The 17,445-nt window shown below is 42.9% G+C and overlaps 1 protein-coding gene across 1 annotated transcript in view; it reads right to left on the bottom strand.

Moving 5' to 3' along the window:
• The window catches only part of LOC311149650 (calsyntenin-1-like), a gene marked incomplete at both ends in the record, with an annotated part of 129,391 nt that overhangs the window by 23,420 nt on the left and 88,526 nt on the right, over positions 1-17,445 (bottom strand). Inside the window, 6 exons of the mRNA XM_084186847.1 lie at positions 1,242-1,486; positions 6,798-6,946; positions 9,425-9,582; positions 11,981-12,143; positions 12,260-12,381; positions 16,165-16,413. Of these exons, the coding sequence (XP_084042973.1) occupies positions 1,242-1,486; positions 6,798-6,946; positions 9,425-9,582; positions 11,981-12,143; positions 12,260-12,381; positions 16,165-16,413 (1,086 nt within the window). The remainder of the gene's footprint in view (positions 1-1,241; positions 1,487-6,797; positions 6,947-9,424; positions 9,583-11,980; positions 12,144-12,259; positions 12,382-16,164; positions 16,414-17,445) is intronic.

Genomic DNA, 17,445 nt, shown 5'->3' with positions numbered 1-17,445 from the left:
TGTACACTTAAATACTGTTTGACCTGACAAAGAGCCACTGTGGATCAAAACGTAAAATGTGGTACACGGATTATATAGTGTGCAGTTTCTTTTGTCCTTTTCATAAAAACTGATCTGATCATGTGAGGCTTCTTAAGAGGGCTTTTTTAGGCTTGGTAGCCGAACTCAAATTAAAAACTAGTCCTAGACTAAAACATACTTTCAATGGACATTGTCCATTGAGGATGCTGGTTACGCTTTACTTTACAGCCCGATTTAAGGTGGTATTTACATGGTATTTACTAAAGAAACTTGGAGGTAACAATGGATTAGTAATTTCGAGGTAACAACCTGCTAAATACCAGGAAAATAAAAGGTTCCCAGAAAGCTTTTCAGTCCAGGACTAGGCTTAATCTGTGTCTGGGAAACTAGCCCATGATGTCCTGTACATTGTTTATCAACCTGAGAGAGGTAAGGAGAACAGAAGTGTAGGTAGGTAACAGTGGTAGTAGACCTCTAAGCCCTATTTACCATAGTATCTAAAGCCAACCTCTGGTTTGTGGACAGCCACCGGTCCCTGGGATGATACCGACTGGTTCCGGAGATGGTTGGCTGACTGACAGTTCAAGTCAGTTCTCAAGTGTTAGTATTTTTTTTGTTGGTACTTTTACCACTTTTTTCTCCCCAATTTCGTGATTAAGTCTTGTCCCATCGCTGCAACTACGGACTCGGGAGAGGCGAAGGTCGAGAGCCATGCGTCCTCCGAAACACGACCCTGCCAAGCCGCACTGCTTCTTGACACACGGCTCGCTTAACCCAGAAGCCAGCCACACCAATGTGTCGGAGGAAACACAGTCCAGATGGCGTGGCCGCCACAAGGAGTCGTTAGACCGCGATGGGACAAGGAAGTCCCGGCCGGCCAAACCCTCCCCTAACCCGGACGACGCTGGGCCAATTGTGCGCAGCCTCATGGGTCTCCCGGTCACGGCCGGCTATGACGAACCCGGGTCTGTAGTGATGCCTCAAGCACTGCAATGCAGTGCCTTAGACTGCTGAGCCACTCGGGAGGCCCCTCAAGTGTTAGTTTTAATGTAAGGGGATACTCCAAGGGGGAGGGACCATAGCTTGCCAGTTAGAAGGTTTAGAAACACCCCTTTACTGTAAGGTGGTAGGATCTACAGTAAGATGGTACGATCTACAGTAAGATGGTACGATCTACAGTAAGATGGTACGATCTACAGTAGGGTGGCACGGCTTAGTACCTGTGGGGTCGTCCTCGGCCCCCTCGGTGGCCTCGGGCTCGTCATCGGCCTCCACTTCGCGGGTGATGGTGCTGACGATGCGCAGCTCGGGGAAGAGCGTCACGCCCTTGGGGCTCTCGAAGTCAGCGGTGCCGCGGGCAAAGTGGTCGATGCCACTCAGGCTGATCCTGGGCTCCTGAGGCTGCAGCACCATCACGTATCCCTCCGCGTCTGGCACCGAGATGCACGTCTCCTCGTTGAAACACCTAGCGAGCCAACGGTTTCAGATTAGCCATGACAATCAAAATGTCATTTTTTAAACTTAGTATAGAAATGTGTTTAATTTGCAGGGAACCATTTTATTGGAAATACTGTGGAACTAGGCTTTAAAACAGTTTGCATCACTTGAAGCTGTGTTTCATTCTTTTCACCTCTGTCTTACCTTTCCAGTCTACCTTTCATGTTGAATTCCCTTTGGAAAAGACAGGTCCATTTTACCTTTCTGTTCTGCTTTTTGTATTCTATTCGAATAAATTGTGTAAAGTAATAGTGTAAAGCAACACCTTTTAAACATGTCAGTAATTTACCATTTAAATGTCATCATCTTTCACTGAGAAATAGGTGCACTGCTTTGGATAAACAGGCCAAATCAAACTACTTCCTTAGTGCTAAGGCAGACTGTTATTGATCAAAATTCTAGAAAACAGTTAATTCACTTAAAATGGGGTAATTCCTCTACTTCCCTGCTTAATCAAGTAGTTTTAGACTCCTGCATCATTACTGAAAAAGTTAAGATTTGTGATGCTTTTAATCAGCATTTTATCTCAGCTGGTTTCCTATTTGAAAGAAATGGTGGTCATACTGGTCTTGGCCAGTCAGTTGACTGTTCTTCCCACATACAGCCTCCAGTTGCCTCGCTGTATGATCAGTAACTTGGGAAATGGTAGTCAGGGTTTTTCTTTTTGGCAACTCACAGAAACATAAGTTATTTTTGCCTTATTAACTATTGACACCAAGAAGTCATTAGGGGCTGACAATTTGGACCTGTCTTTGCTGGCTCAGTAACACACATTTTACATTTAACTTTACTATTAACTTTAGTATCAAGAAATATTCAAAAAGTGTGGAAAGCAGCTTTTGTGCTACCACTCCATAAGAGCGGGGATAGTAGTGATCTCGATAATTATCAAACCACTTGCAGGCTCCTTTGTCTTGCAAAAATACTAGAACAGCTACGTTATTTTCTATCTGTAAATGGTATTCTTAATGTTTATCAAACCGGATTCAGACCTAAATATAGCACCTTTACGGCTACCATGCTTGTTGTAAATGATATTGCAAATGCCTTAGATGATAGACAGAATTGTGCTGCTATGTTTGTAGCCTTGTCAAAAGCTTTTGATACTATAGACCATGTTATTCTGTTGAATAAGCTGTCCTCAATAGGGTTGTGTACTGATGCTTGCCGATGGTTTCATAATTATCTGAATGACAGAACTCAGGCAATCAAGGTACAGTGCCTTAAAGAAAGTATTCAAACCCCTTGACCTTTTCCACATTTTGTTGTGTCACAGCCTGAATTTAAAATTGATTAAACTGACAGTGTGTATCACTGGCCTACACACAATACCCCATAATGGAATTAGAAAAACGTACAAATTACTGAAAAATGAAAAGCTGAAATGTCTTGAGTCAATAAGTATTCAAATCAAATTGTATTTGTCACATGCACTGAATACAACAGGTGTAGACCTTACAGTGAAATGCTTACTTACAAGCACTTAACCAACAATGCAGTTTTAAGAAAAAATAAGTGTTAAGAAAGTATTTACTAAATAAACAGTAATAAAAGTAAACAATAAATAAATAAAAATGAAAAATAATTAAAGAGCAACAATAAAATAACAGTAACGAGGCTATATACAGGGGGTACCGGTACAGAGTCAATCTGCGAGGGTACAGGTTAGTCGAGGTAATTGGGGTAATATGTATATGTAGGTAGAGGTAATTTGACTATGCATAGATAATAAACAGAGAGTAGCAGCAGCAATGCAAATAGTCTGGGTAGCCATTTGGTTAGCTGTTCAGGAGTCTTATGGCTTGGGGGTAGAAGCTGTTAAGAAGCCTTTTTGACCTAGACTTGGCGCTCCGGTACCGCTTGCCGTGTGGTAGCAGAGAGAACAGTCAATTTTTAGGGCCTTCCTCTGACACCGCTTGGTATAGAGGTCCTGGATGGCAGGAAGCTTGGCCCCAGTGATGTACTGGGCCGTACGCACTACCCTCTGTAGTGCCTTGCGGTTGGAGGCCGAGCAGTTGCCATACCGGGCGGTGATGCAACCAGTCAGGATGCTCTCGATGGTGCAGCTGTATAACTTTTTGAGGATCTGAGGACCCATGCCAAATCTTTTCAGTCTCCTGAGGGGGAATAGGCTTTGTCGTGCCCTCTTCACAACGTTTGTTGGTGATGTGGACACCAAGGAACTTGAAGCTCTAAACCTGTTCCACTACAGCCCTGTTGATGAGAATGGGGGCGTGCTCAGTCCTCTTTTTATTCCTGTAGTCCATAATAATTTCCTTTGTCTTGATCAGGTTGAGGGACTGCCTTTGCCCTTATTAAGCCAAATGTTAAAGTCAGCATCCAGCAATCCTGGTACAAAATCTGGGTTGTTAAGAATCGGGGTAAGAGCAGAGGTTAGTTTGGACCTTCCCAAAAAACGTTGAACTGACCTGTAATGGGATTATTGCAGTGATCTTTTACAGACTTGAAGCTTCTGAAAAATAAAATATCCTGCAAGGGGTATTTTGAAAAATATGTCTCAATGTCTAACCAAATAGAGGAGTCATCATTTGTGATCCAGTCAGAAATATAACATAAGTGGGCACACCACTGATAAAACCTTATATTGGGCAGATCCAAGCCCCCCATATAACCTGGCAGCTGCAACATTGCCATCTTAAGTCTTGGCTTGCGTTTAACTCCATATGAAGGAACTTAACCAGCCATTTCAATATTTTATTACGTTATTGGAAAGTAAGACTGGGATCATTTGGATTGGGTAAAGTAGTCTCTGTAAAATGTTCATTTTCAAGAGGGATATTCTACCCAACCATGAAATCAGAAGAGAGTTCCAGCGCTCCAGATCCTGTCTTATTGTATCAAACAAGGGAACAAAATTGGTTTGGTCATTTGTTGGTATTTAGGAGTTACGAATATACCCAGATACGTAAAACCTGAGGGAGACCATTTAAAAGGAAAGGGGGGAGAGTTACCAGAGTGAAGACTACCAAGTGGCATAGCCTCTGATTTAGTTAGATTAATCTTGTAGCCTGATAATTCACTGAATAATTCAATAATATTAACAAGAGATGTAATTGAAGTCTCGGGGCTAGGATTTTAGAAAGTAATTTCCTATCCACGTTCAGAAGAGCAATAGGTCTGTACGAGGAACAAGACTCTGGGCATTTTCCTTTTTTGAGAATAAGTGATGTTAGCTTCCCTCAGCTTTTGAGGGAGGCGGTCATTTGAAAATGAGTGGTTAAACATATCAAGCAATGGCTCAAGGATCAGGCCATGGAACTCCTTATAGAACTCACTACAAATCCATTCCGGTCCTGGGGCCCTACCATTTTGCAGATTCTTAATTGCAAACATTATCTCTTCCTTGGTAACAGGGGTATTAAGGAGAGACCTCTGTTCTGGCGGAAATAGTAAGGAGCTCAATCTTAGAAAATAAGTCCTCCATTAGTTTGGGTGCATCATTTGTCAGTTCTGAGGTATAAAGATTCGCATAACATTTCTTAAATGACTAATTTATCCATTTATTTTCATATAGATGGTTGCCATCAGAATCAGTAATTGTAGCAATTGACTGGGAGTCTGCTCTCTTTTTAGCTAGGTACGCCAAATATTTTCCTTTCTATTTTCCTTTTGCCTGACAAATCTCATTTTATTTTCAGCGTCCTGTGTTAGTAGAGAGTCCAACGTTGATCTAAGGACTGATATTTCCTTTAATAGGGCAGGAGTGGGAATTTTTATGTAGTCCTTCTCTTTAGTTGCCAATTCACCCTCTAATGGTTTTTGCTTTTCACATTTTTTCCTGCCTCTTAGTGGCTGAGTATGACATAATCAGACCCCTGGCTTACGCTTTACAGGTTTACCAAAGGAGCAAGGGGTTATCTGTTGATTGAGTGTTAATAAAGAAAAATGCTTTAAACTCCGTAATAAAATATGATGTAAATGTATGGTCTTTAAGAATGGTTGTATTCAATCTCCAATGTTTTGATGGATTGGGTGCCCCTTTGAGTTTTATGTCCAGGATCACCTCAGCATGATCAGATATGACTATGCTTCCTATATTAGCAGATAAAACAGGTGGGGGGGGAGAGTAAATATTCATTATGGAAATGTCCTGCCCTTTTTAAAGTACCTTTAATTATAACAAAACGACCAAATGTATCTTTCACACAATTCAACACCTTAAGTGGTAGGAAGAATTGCCACACCTCTACTTCTGGATGTAAATTATGAGAAAAGCACTTGATCAAACCCTCCTTGTTGCAATTTCAGATGCTACTTATCATCCAAATGAGTTTCTTGCAACAGAGCAATATCAATATTTTGTTTTTTCAAAAAATATAGTACTTTTTTCCTTTTAACAGGGTTAGGGCTCTCTCTAATGTTCCATGTACATAAACACAGTCTGTTACCTGCCATTGCACTTTGACCAACCAATATGCAGACTGAATCCTACTCTAAAGATAAGGTGGTACCTTCCCCCATGTGTTGAACTCTCTCCATGTGTTGAACTCTCCCCATTCTCACCGAGCCTAAACAAACTATATGAACCCTGAACCCGAACTATACTACACCCGAAAAATAAACATGTAAAGTTCCACAAGGGGTTTTTCCCGCTAGCAACTCTCCAATGTAGACTCTTAAGTCTGCATAACCATCTGTAACCTTATCATTTATACATATGAAAATCAAATCAATAAAAGAAGATTGAGGCTCTTCCACCTAAGACCAAGCCTGGGCACCAATATACACTACCGGTCAAAAGTTTTAGAACACCTACTTATTCAAGGGTTTTTCTTTATTTTTACTATTTTCTACATTGTAGAATAATAGTGAAGACATCAAAACTATGAAATAACAGATATGGAATCATGTAGTAACCAAAAAAGTGTTAAACAAATCAAAATATATTTTATATTTGAGATTCTTAAAATAGCCACCCTTTGCCTTGATGACAGCTTTGCACACTCTTGGCATTCTCTCAACCAGCTTCATGAGGTACTTACCTGGAATGCATTTCAATTAACAGGTGTGCCTTGTTAAAAGGTAATTTGTGGAATTTCTTTCCTTCTTAATGCGTTTGAGCCAATCAGTTGTGTTGTGACAAGGTAGGGGGTATACAGAAGATAGCCCTATTTGGTAAAATACCAAGTCCACATTATGGCAAGAACAGCTCAAATAAGCAAAGAGAAACGATAGTCCATCATCTATAATATGTGTTCTGGACACTGGCCCAAAATGTATATGGGCCAAAGTTTTTATTGATGGCACGGGACACTCACTTGAGGGTGGTGGAGATGCGGAGGTGTCGGATGCCAGGGGTGGGGAACTGGCGTGAGTTCAGGTAGGAGATGTGCTGCATGACCTTGTCAAAAGCCTTGATGTCATCACCTTCGACGTTCAGAGACGACTGGTTGGGGTTGAACTCCACCTAAAAGAGAAGAGGTGATGGCATAGTGAGCCCCAACTGTTGACGCAAACATCTCGGACGACATTCTACATTTTAGACATTTAGCAGACGCTCTTATCCAGAACAACTTACAGTGAGTGCATTCAAATTTAGAAGACTAAAACCCCTCTTGACTTGGGGCTGTACTCATTTCAATGTAGACTATCTTTTGGGCACTTAGTCCTAACACGCTTATAGGGAAGGACATTCAACAAGCACAGCACTTACACAAATGACTGATGATTGGCTGAGAGAAATGGATGATAAAAAGATTGTGGGGGCTGTTTTGTTAGACTTCAGTGAAGATCTTGACATTATAGATCATAGTCTGCTGCTGGAAAAACGTTTTGTTATGGCTTTACACCCCCTGCTATATTGTGGACAAGGAGTTACCTGTCTAACAGAACAGAGAGGGTGTTCTTTAATGGAAGCCTCTCCAACATAATCCAGGTAGAATCAGGAATTCCCCAGGGCAGCTGTCTAGGCCCCTTACTTTTTTCAATCTTTACTAACGACAAAAGACTAACGTAAAAAAATATGGAGAAAGGGAATGGGTCTGAATACTTTCCGAATGCACTGTAACTGAGGCAAGCAGTAAAATTAGATTTAAAAAACAGATACAAATGCACCTTATGTAACAGTTGGGACCGTGAAGCAACACAAAAAATAGGCACAGACACATGCATACACACACACACACACACACGCCCTCAAAGCTCATCACTAAGCTAAGGATCCTGGGACTAAACACCTCCCTCTGCAACTGGATCCTGGACTTCCTGACGGGCCGCCCCCTGGTAGTAAGGGTAGGTAACAACACATCTGCCACACTGATCCTCAACACGGGGGCCCCTCAGGGGTGCGTGCTCAGTCCCCTCCTGTACTCCCCGTTCACCCATGACTGCATGGCCAGGCACGACTCCAACACCATCATTAAGTTTGCCGACGACACAACAGTGGTAGGCCTGATCACCGACAACGACGAGACAGCCTATAGGGAGGAGGTCAGAGACCTGGCCGTGTGGTGCCAGGATAACAACCTCTCCCTCAACGTGACCAAGACAAAGGAGATGATTGTGGACTACAGGAAAAAAAAGAGGACTGAGCACGCCCCCATTCTCATCGACAGGGCTGTAGTGGAACAGGTTGAGAACTTCAAGTTCCTTGGTGTCCACATCACCAACGAACTATCATGGTCAAAACACACCAAGACAGTCGTGAAGAGGGCACGACAAAGCCTATTCCCCCTCAGTAGACTGAAAAGATTTGGCATGGGTCCTCAGATACTCAAAAAATTATACAGCTGCACCATCGAGAGCATCCTGACTGGTTGCATCACCGCCTGGTATGGCAACTGCTTGGCCTCCGACCGCAAGGCACTACAGAGGGTAGTGCGTACGGCCCAGTACATCACTGTCAGAGGAAGGCCCTCAAAATTGTCAAAGACTCCAGCCACCCTAGTCATAGACTGTTCTCTCTGCTACCGCACGGCAAGCGGTACCGGAGTGCCAAGTCTAGGTCCAAAAGACTTCTCAACAGCTTCTACCCCCAAGCCATAAGACTCCTGAACAGCTAATCATGGCTACCCGGACTATTTGCACTGCCCCCCCACCCCATCCTTTTACGCTGCTGCTACTCTGTTAATTATTTATGCATAGTCACTTTAACTCTACCCACATGTACATATTACTTCAACTACCTCAACTAGCCGGTGCCCCCGCACATTGACTCTGCACCGGTACCCCCCTGTATATATAGCCTCCCTACTGTTATTTTATTTGACTTCTGCTCTTTTTTTCTCAACACTATTTTTGTTGTCGTCTTATCTTTACTTTTTTTTTGTTAAAAATAAATGCACTGTTGGTTAAGGGCTGTAAGTAAGCATTTCACTGTAATGTCTGCACCTGTTGTATTCGGCGCATGTGGCCAATAAAATTTGATTTGATTTGATAACATATGCATTATACACACACGTACACTTGGATTTTGTATTGTAGATATGTGGTAGTGGTGGAGTAGGGGCCTGAGGGCACACATTGTGTTGTGAAATCTGTGAATGTATTGTAATGTTTTTAAAATTGTATAAATGCCTTAATTTTGCTGGACCCCAAAAAGAGTATGGGGATCCATAATAAATACAAATACACTATCAGATTAAATCATTTGCATGATTTGCTACGTTTGCTTCAGAAAGGACAGTTTACTCATTGTACACACAGATAGAAATGAATGCTATGTATGCTGAACCTATGCTGAACCCAAGCCCAGACTGACCAGCAGTGTGCTGCCCTGCCTAGCCCAAGAGGCCCTTTAGCGTTGTAGGGTGAAGATGCCCCAAGACGCTGATCTTTCCCCCACTAAGGGTAAAGGTTAGGATTGTAGGAGGGGAAGCTGATCCTAGATCTGTACCTAGGGGAAACTTCACCCCAGAGCCCCCTAGGCTATAGCTAAACCTCTCACCTTGACGGCCGATGCCACCTCCTCAGGCAGCTGCACGTCCAGGCCCTCTTTGCAGGTGTAAAGGCAGTCGATCACCTCCTTGTTCTCCAGCTTTCCTGAGCGGATCATCAGCCCGGCCAGATTCCCCCGAAAAAACTGGGACATGTGAGCGTTTTCGCCTGGACCCGCCGAAGAGCGGATGAGAAATTCACACACACACACACAGTCAGCAATGCGTACAAGTCTACAGACTGACCTTTTCTGGGCCGGCGGTTTGAAGCATGCCGTTTCAATGTGCAGCAAAGCCCGCGTGACTGGCGCTCTCATGTAAGTATATTTTTTTTCTTAGGGGGTAGATCGCCTTTAATATTGCAGATAGATTGTGGCTTCCATCAATGTAATTGTCTGTATCATTTCCAATCATCCATATATATATTTTTTCCTTTATTATTTTCCCCTAAGCCTACCATCCCTCTCCTAGTTGGAGTAAACTAATGGTGAACAACACTCAGGCTTCTACTTCCAGCTTTTACATACTATACAGTGCCTTCGGAAAGTATTCAGACCCCTTGACTTTTTCCACATTTTGTAAGGTTACAGCCTTATTCCAAAATGGATGAATTGTCTTTTTCCCTCATCAATCTACACACAATACCCCATAATGACAAAGCAAAAACGGAAATATCACATTTACGTAAGTATTCACACCCTTTGCTCAGTACTTTGTTGAATCACCGATGGCAGCGATTACAGCCTCAAGTCTTCTTGGGTATGACGTGACAAGCTTGGCACACCTGTATTTGGGGAGTTTCTCCCATTCTTCTCTGCAGATCCTCTCAAGCTCTGTCAGGTTGGATGGGGAGCGTTGCTGCACAGCTATTTTCAGGTCTCTCCAGAGATGTTCGATCGGGTTCAAGTCCAGGCTCTTGCTGGGCCACTCAAGGACATTTAGAGACTTGTCCCGAAGCCACTCCTGCATTGTCTTGGCTGTGTGTTTAGGGTCGTTGTCCTGTTGGAAGGTGAATATTCGCCCCCAGTCTAAGGTCCTGAGCGCTCTGGAGCAGGTTTTCATCAAGGATCTACTTTGCTCTGTTCATCTTTGCCTCGATCCTGACTAGTATGTATCCCAGTACCTGCCACTGAAAAACATCCCCACAGCATGATGCTGCCACAACCATGCTTCACCATAGGGATGGTGCCAGGTTTCCTCCAGACATGACGCTTGGCATTCAGGCCAAAGAGTTCAATCTTGGTTTCATCAGACCAGAGAATCTTGTTTCTCATTGTCTGAGAGTCCTTTAGGTGCCTTTTGGCAAACTCCAAGTGGGCTGTCATGTGCTTTTTACTGAAGAGAGGCTTCCGTCTGGCCACTCTACCATAAAGCCCTGATTGGTGGAGTGCTGCAGAGATGGTTGTCCTTCTGGAAGGTTCTCCCATCTCCACAGAGGAACTGTAGAGCTCTGTCAGAGTGACCATCGGGTTCTTGGTCACCTCCCTGACCAACGCCCTTCTCCCCCAATTGCTCTGTTTGGCCGAGCGGCCAGCTCTAGGAAGAGTCTTGGTGGTTCTTCCATTTAAGAATGACGGAGGCCATTGTGTTCTTGGGGACCTTCAATGCTGCAGAATTTTTTTCGTACCCTTCCCCAGATCTGTGCCTCGACACAATCCTGTCTCGGAGCTCTACGGAAAATTCCATCGACCTCATGGCTTGGTTTTTGCTCTGACATGCACTGTCAACTGTGGGACTTTATATAGACAGGTGTGAGCCTTTCCAAATCATGTCCAATCAATTGAATATATCACAGGTGGACTCCAATTAAGTTGAAGAAACATCTCAAGGATGATCAATGGAAATAGGATGCACCTGAGCTCAATTTTGAGTCTCATAGCAAAGGGTCTGAATACTTATGTAAATAAGTTATTTCAGTTTTTTATTTTTAATACATTTGCAAAGAATTCTAAAAACCTGTTCTCGCTTCGTCAGTATGGGGTATTGTGTGTAGATTGCTGAAAAAAATAAATATTTAATCTATTTTAGAATAAGGCTGTAACGTAGCAAAATGTGGAAAAAGTGAAGGGGTCTGAATACTTTCTGAAGGCACTGTATATAACATAGAACATTACATGGCCACATTGATACGGGTACCACTGTGACTGGTGTCTATCAATGGAAAAAAACTGTCACCATATAACAAAAAAACTCACATTCTCAAACTGAAAGCCTAATTCTAGCATTCTTTCCTTAGACCATCCATATAAGTAGACATGAATTCAAACAATACTGGGGTCTTTGGTGATACATGCAGTCATTGCCACATGTATCACATACCTGCAGCCTATTCCAGAAAGAACCAATGTAGCTAAAGGATTACATCTTAAAACATCCTGACAATTTCTGTTTGTTGTTAATAAATATGATATCTTAAGATAATCTTTTATTGTCAACATTTGCTTTGCATCTAGCCTGGTTCCAGATCTGTTTGTGCTATCATGTCAAATCCAAATGTTTGGCATGACAAGGAGTTGACATGATAGCACAAACAGATCTGGGACCAGGCTACTTTGTGCCTAGTTTACCTTGCCAGCAGGCCCCGATGGTGAGCTGCGTGTCGAACTTGGAGGAGTGCAGGGGGTAGTCTTCGGTTACCAGGAAGGGCTCGATGGTGGCCCCATCCACAAATAGAGCCACGGAGGGGTACTCTACGTTCAGCACGTAGTGGTGCCACTCTTTGTCACACACCTGGGGGCAGAGAGAGAGCAGAGTGGACATGAGGTCAAAGTAAATAATAAAAGACAAGGTTCCATCTCAATTTGTCCAAAATCAAATGAAATTAAATTCAAAGTGTGGTTGCTCACCTGGTCCAGTTTCCAGTGGAACTCGGCTGGTTTGTAGTTCTCTGACTCGGCGGGGTCCAGGCGCAGCAGGAGAATGAGGCGGCAGTTGTGGATGTAGAGGGAGTAGTGGTGTCTGTTCATCTCTGTGGGACGGACATCAGATCCGGGTTAAAGGTAGGGTTGCAAAATTCCGGTAACTTTCCCAATATTCCCAAACTTTCCAGAAATCCCGGTTGGCACGATTGACAAACGTACTGTAAACTGAGAAATCATGTAACTAAACTTAACCAAAAAAAAAGAAGAAAATGTACTATGAATCAAAAATAAATTATATAGAGCTTTGGCGCAAAAGGCGAAATCGGCTCCATCATTAATTGAATTAGATGGCTCATTTATCACAAAACCCACTGATATTGCCAACTTCTTTAATGATTTTTTCATTGGCAAGATTAGCAAACTTAGGCATCACATGACAACAACAAATTCTCAACCTACACAACCATACCTAAATGACCAAATTATACAGTGGGGAAAAAAGTATTTAGTCAGCCACCAATTGTGCATGTTCTCCCACTTAAAAAGATGAGAGAGGCCTGTAATTTTCATCATAGGTACACGTCAACTATGACAGAAAAAATGAGGGAAAAAAAATCCAGAAAATCACATTGTAGGATATTTATTGAATTAATTTGCAAATTATGGTGGAAAATAAGTATTTGGTCAATAACAAAAGTTTCTCAATACTTTGTTATATACCCTTTGTTGGCAATGACACAGGTCAAACGTTTTCTGTAAGTCTTCACAAGGTTTTCACACACTGTTGCTGGTATTTTGGCCCATTCCTCCATGCAGATCTCCTCTAGAGCAGTGATGTTTTGGGGCTGTCGCTGGGCAACACAGACTTTCAACTCCCTCCAAAGATTTTCTATGGGGTAGAGATCTGGAGACTGGCTAGGCCACTCCAGGACCTTGAAATGCTTCTTACAAAGCCACTCCTTCGTTGCCCGGGCGGTGTGATTGGGATCATTGTCATGCTGAAAGACCCAGCCACGTTTCATCTTCAATGCCCTTGCTGATAGAAGGAGGTTTTCACTCAAAATCTCACGATACATGGCCCCATTCATTCTTTCCTTTACACGGATCAGTCGTCCTGGTCCCTTTGCAGAAAAACAGCCCCAAAACATGATGTTTCCACCCCCATGCTTCACAGTAGGTATGGTGTTCTTTGGATGCACCTCAGCATTCTTTGTCCTCCAAACACGACGAGTTGAGTTTTTACCAAAAAGTTATATTTTGGTTTCATCTGACCATATGACATTCTCCCAATCCTCTTCTGGATCATCCAAATGCACTCTAGCAAACTTCAGACGGGCCTGGACATGTACTGGCTTAAGCAGGGGGACACGTCTTGCACTGCAGGATTTGAGTCCCTGGCGGCGTAGTGTGTTACTGATTGTAGGCTTTGTTACTTTGGTCCCAGCTCTCTGCAGGTCATTCACTAGGTCCCCCCGTGTGGTTCTGGGATTTTTGCTCACCGTTCTTGTGATCATTTTGATCCCACGGGGTGAGATCTTGCGTGGAGCCCCAGATCGAGGGAGATTATCAGTGGTCTTGTATGTCTTCAATTTCCTAATAATTGCTCCCACAGTTGATTTCTTCAAACCAAGCTGCTTACCTATTGCAGATTCAGTCTTCCCAGCCTGGTGCAGGTCTACAATTTTGTTTCTGGTGTCCTTTGACAGCTCTTTGGTCTTGGCCATAGTGGAGTTTGGAGTATGACTGTTTGAGGTTGTGGACAGGTGTCTTTTATACTGATATCAAGTTCAAACAGGTGCCATTAATACGGGTAACGAGTGGAGGACAGAGGAGCCTCTTAAAGAAGAAGTTACAGGTCTGTGAGAGCCAGAAATCTTGCTTGTTTGTAGGTGACCAAATACTTATTTTCCACCATAATTTGCAAATAAATTCATAAAAAATCCTACAATGTGATTTTCTGGAAACATTTTTCTCAATTTGTCTGTCATAGTTGACGTGTACCTATGATGAAAATTACAGGCCTCTCTCATCTTTTTAAGTGGGAGAACTTGCACAATTGGTTGCTGACTAAATACTTTTTTTCCCCACTGTATATGAAAGGCAAGCATTGTAATTTTGAATTCCATAAAGTGAGTGCGGAAGAGGTGAAAACATTGTTGTCTATCAGCCACCTGGGTCTGACAACTTGGATGGAAAATTACTGAGGATGATAGCAGACTTGCCACACCTATTTGCCATCTCTTCAATCTAAGCATATAGGAAAGTGTGTGCCCTCAGGCCTGAAGGGAAAAAGTCATTCCGCTACCCAAGAACAGGGAAGGGCATTCAACATTTATGGAACTTACACAAATGATTGATGATTGGCTGAGAGAAATTGATAAGAAGATTGTGGGAGCTGTTTTGTTAGACTTCAGTGCAGCTTTTGACATTATTGATCATAATCTACTGCTGGAAAAACGTATGTGTTATGGCTTTACATCCCCTGCTATATTGTGGATCGAGAGTTACCTGTCTAACAGAACACAGAGGGTGTTCTTGAATGGAAGCCTTTCCAACATAATCCAGGTAGAGTCAGGCATTCCCCAAGGCAGCGGTCTAGGCCCCTTACTTTTTTCAATCTTTACTAATGACCTGGCACTGAGTAAAGCGTTTGTGTCTATGTATGCTAATGAATCAACAGCTACCACAGAAAGTGAAATCACTGCAACACTTAACAAAGAGCTGCAGTCAGTTTCAAACTGGGTGGCAAGAAATAAACTGGTCCTAAATATTTCAAAAACTAAAAGCATTGCATTTGGGACAAATCATTCACTAAACCTAAACTAAATCTTGTAATGAATAATGTGGAAATTGAGCATGTTGAGGAGACTAAACTGCTTGGTGTAACCCTGGATTGTAAACTGTCATGGTCAAAACATAGTGATGCAACGGTAGCTAAAATGGGGAGAGGTCTGTCCATAATAAAGCACCGCTCTGCTTTCTTGACATCGCTATCAACAAAACAAGTCCTACTGGCCCTACTGTTGTCGCACTGTCCAGTCATATGGTCAAGTGCCACAAAGAGGGACATAGGCAAATTACAATTGGCCAAGAACAGAGTAGCACGGCTGGCCCTTGGATGTCCACAGAGAGCCAGCATTGATAATATGCATGTCAATCTCTCCTGGCTCAGGGTGGAGGAGAGATTGACTGCATCACTGCTTGTCTTTGTGAGAGGTATTGACATGCTGAAATCAATGAGCTGTCTGTTTAAGCGACTAGCGCACAGCTCAGACACCCATGCATACCCCACAAGACATGCCACAAGAGGTCTCTTCACAGTCCCCAAGTCCAGAACAGACTATGGGAAATGCACAGTACTACATAGAGCCATGATTACATGGAACTTTATTCCACATCATGTAACTCAGTCAAGCAGTAAAATCAGATTTAAAAAACTGATAAAACTGCAAGTTATGGAACAGCACGGACTGTGAAGAGACACACACACAGCATTTTAATTATTTAGTTATTTTCATGTATTATTGATTTTGTATTGTAGATATGTTATGGTAGAGTAGTGTGTACTAATGTGTTGTGTTATTGTTCTATTGTATGAAATTATGATTAGCAGCAGCTAATGGGGATCTGGAATAAAATACTAAAACAATATACAAAATACAGCTGATAAGGTTAAGATGATCATTTCAGGATATCAGCACAATGGAACCAATAAAATTGCAGCAAAAGTACAAACCCCTCCCACCTAGCACTCCAGTCAGACTGAAGCAAACACTTAAACTATATAAAATATTTCAAATAGTATTTGAAGCCAGGTCTGCAGCACATTGACCTAGATTTGGTATGTATTGCATTTGGATTTGGTATGTATTACTGTGAGGGTAGTGTACCTGTTTTGTCCGAGTTACAGAGGATGGTCTCCTTCTCCCTGGCCCCGGGGCCGTGCCTCATCCACACTGAGATGGTGAAGGGCTCCTTCAGGCTGGTGTTCACCACGCCCTCGGGCACCTTGATGGCCTGCGTGCCGTTGAACTCAAACACCTGGTGGCTGTCATGTCCGTTATCCGTGGGCAGACCTACAGTCCAGTTGGCAGAGCTGCTGGGCGCAGGCAGTAGTTCCACCGTGCCAGCACTGGCACCTGAGAAAGACAAACATACACACAGAATTCCAGGTTTAGACACAAATACACAATGCTACAGATTGGAAAAGCGATGACACGTTTTCACCGGGTAAAAAAAAAAAAAATCATCAAATCAAATCCACTTTGGGTAGGTTATCTTGGAATGGGACTGCATTACGAGGAATGGATATTGTATGGCACATTGCTTGTTTGGCAGAGATACATGCTCTGAGCTACAGTACAGTGCCTTCGGAAAGTATTCAGACCCCTTGACCTTATCCACATTTATATTCTAAAATTGATTAAATTCATTTTTTCCCTCAATCTACACACAATACCCTATAATGACAAAACGAAAACAGGTTTTTAGAAAAGTTAGCTAATTTATTAAAAATACAAAAACAGAAATACTTTATTTACATAGGTATTCAGACCCTTTGCTATGAGACTCGAAATTGAGCTCAGGTGCATCCTGTTTCCATTGATCATCCTTGAGGTGTTTCTACAACTTGATTGGAGTCCACTTGTGGTAAATTCAATTCATTGGACATGATTTGGAAAGGCACCTATTTTTGGATCCACCAAGACTCTTCCTAGAGCTGGCCGCCCGGCCAAACTGAGCAATCGGGGGAGAAGGGCCTTGGTCAGGGAGGTGACCAAGCACCCGATGGTCACTCCGAAAGAGCTCCAGAGTTCCTCTGTGGAGATGGGAGAACCTTCCAGAAAGACAACCATCTCTGCAGCACTCCACCAATCAGGCCTTTATGGTTGAGTGGCCAGACGGAAGCCACTCCTCAGTAAAAGGCAAATGACAGCCCGCTTGGAGTTTGCCAAAAGGCACCTAAAGACTCTCAGACCATGAGAAACAAGATTCTCTGGTCTGATGAAACCAAGATTGAACTCGGCAGGGACTGGGAGACTAGTCAGGATCGAGGGAAAGATGAACGGAGCAATGTACAGAGATATCCTTGATGAAAACCTGCTCCAGAGCGCTCAGGACCTCAGACACCTTCCAACAGGACAACGGCCCTAAGCACACAGCCAAGACAA

This window comes from Coregonus lavaretus, assembly GCF_964263955.1.
Source record: "Coregonus lavaretus genome assembly, chromosome: 22".
In the NCBI taxonomy this organism is placed as follows: Eukaryota; Metazoa; Chordata; class Actinopteri; order Salmoniformes; family Salmonidae; genus Coregonus; species Coregonus lavaretus.
This window is presented reverse-complemented; position numbering and strand designations above follow the sequence as displayed.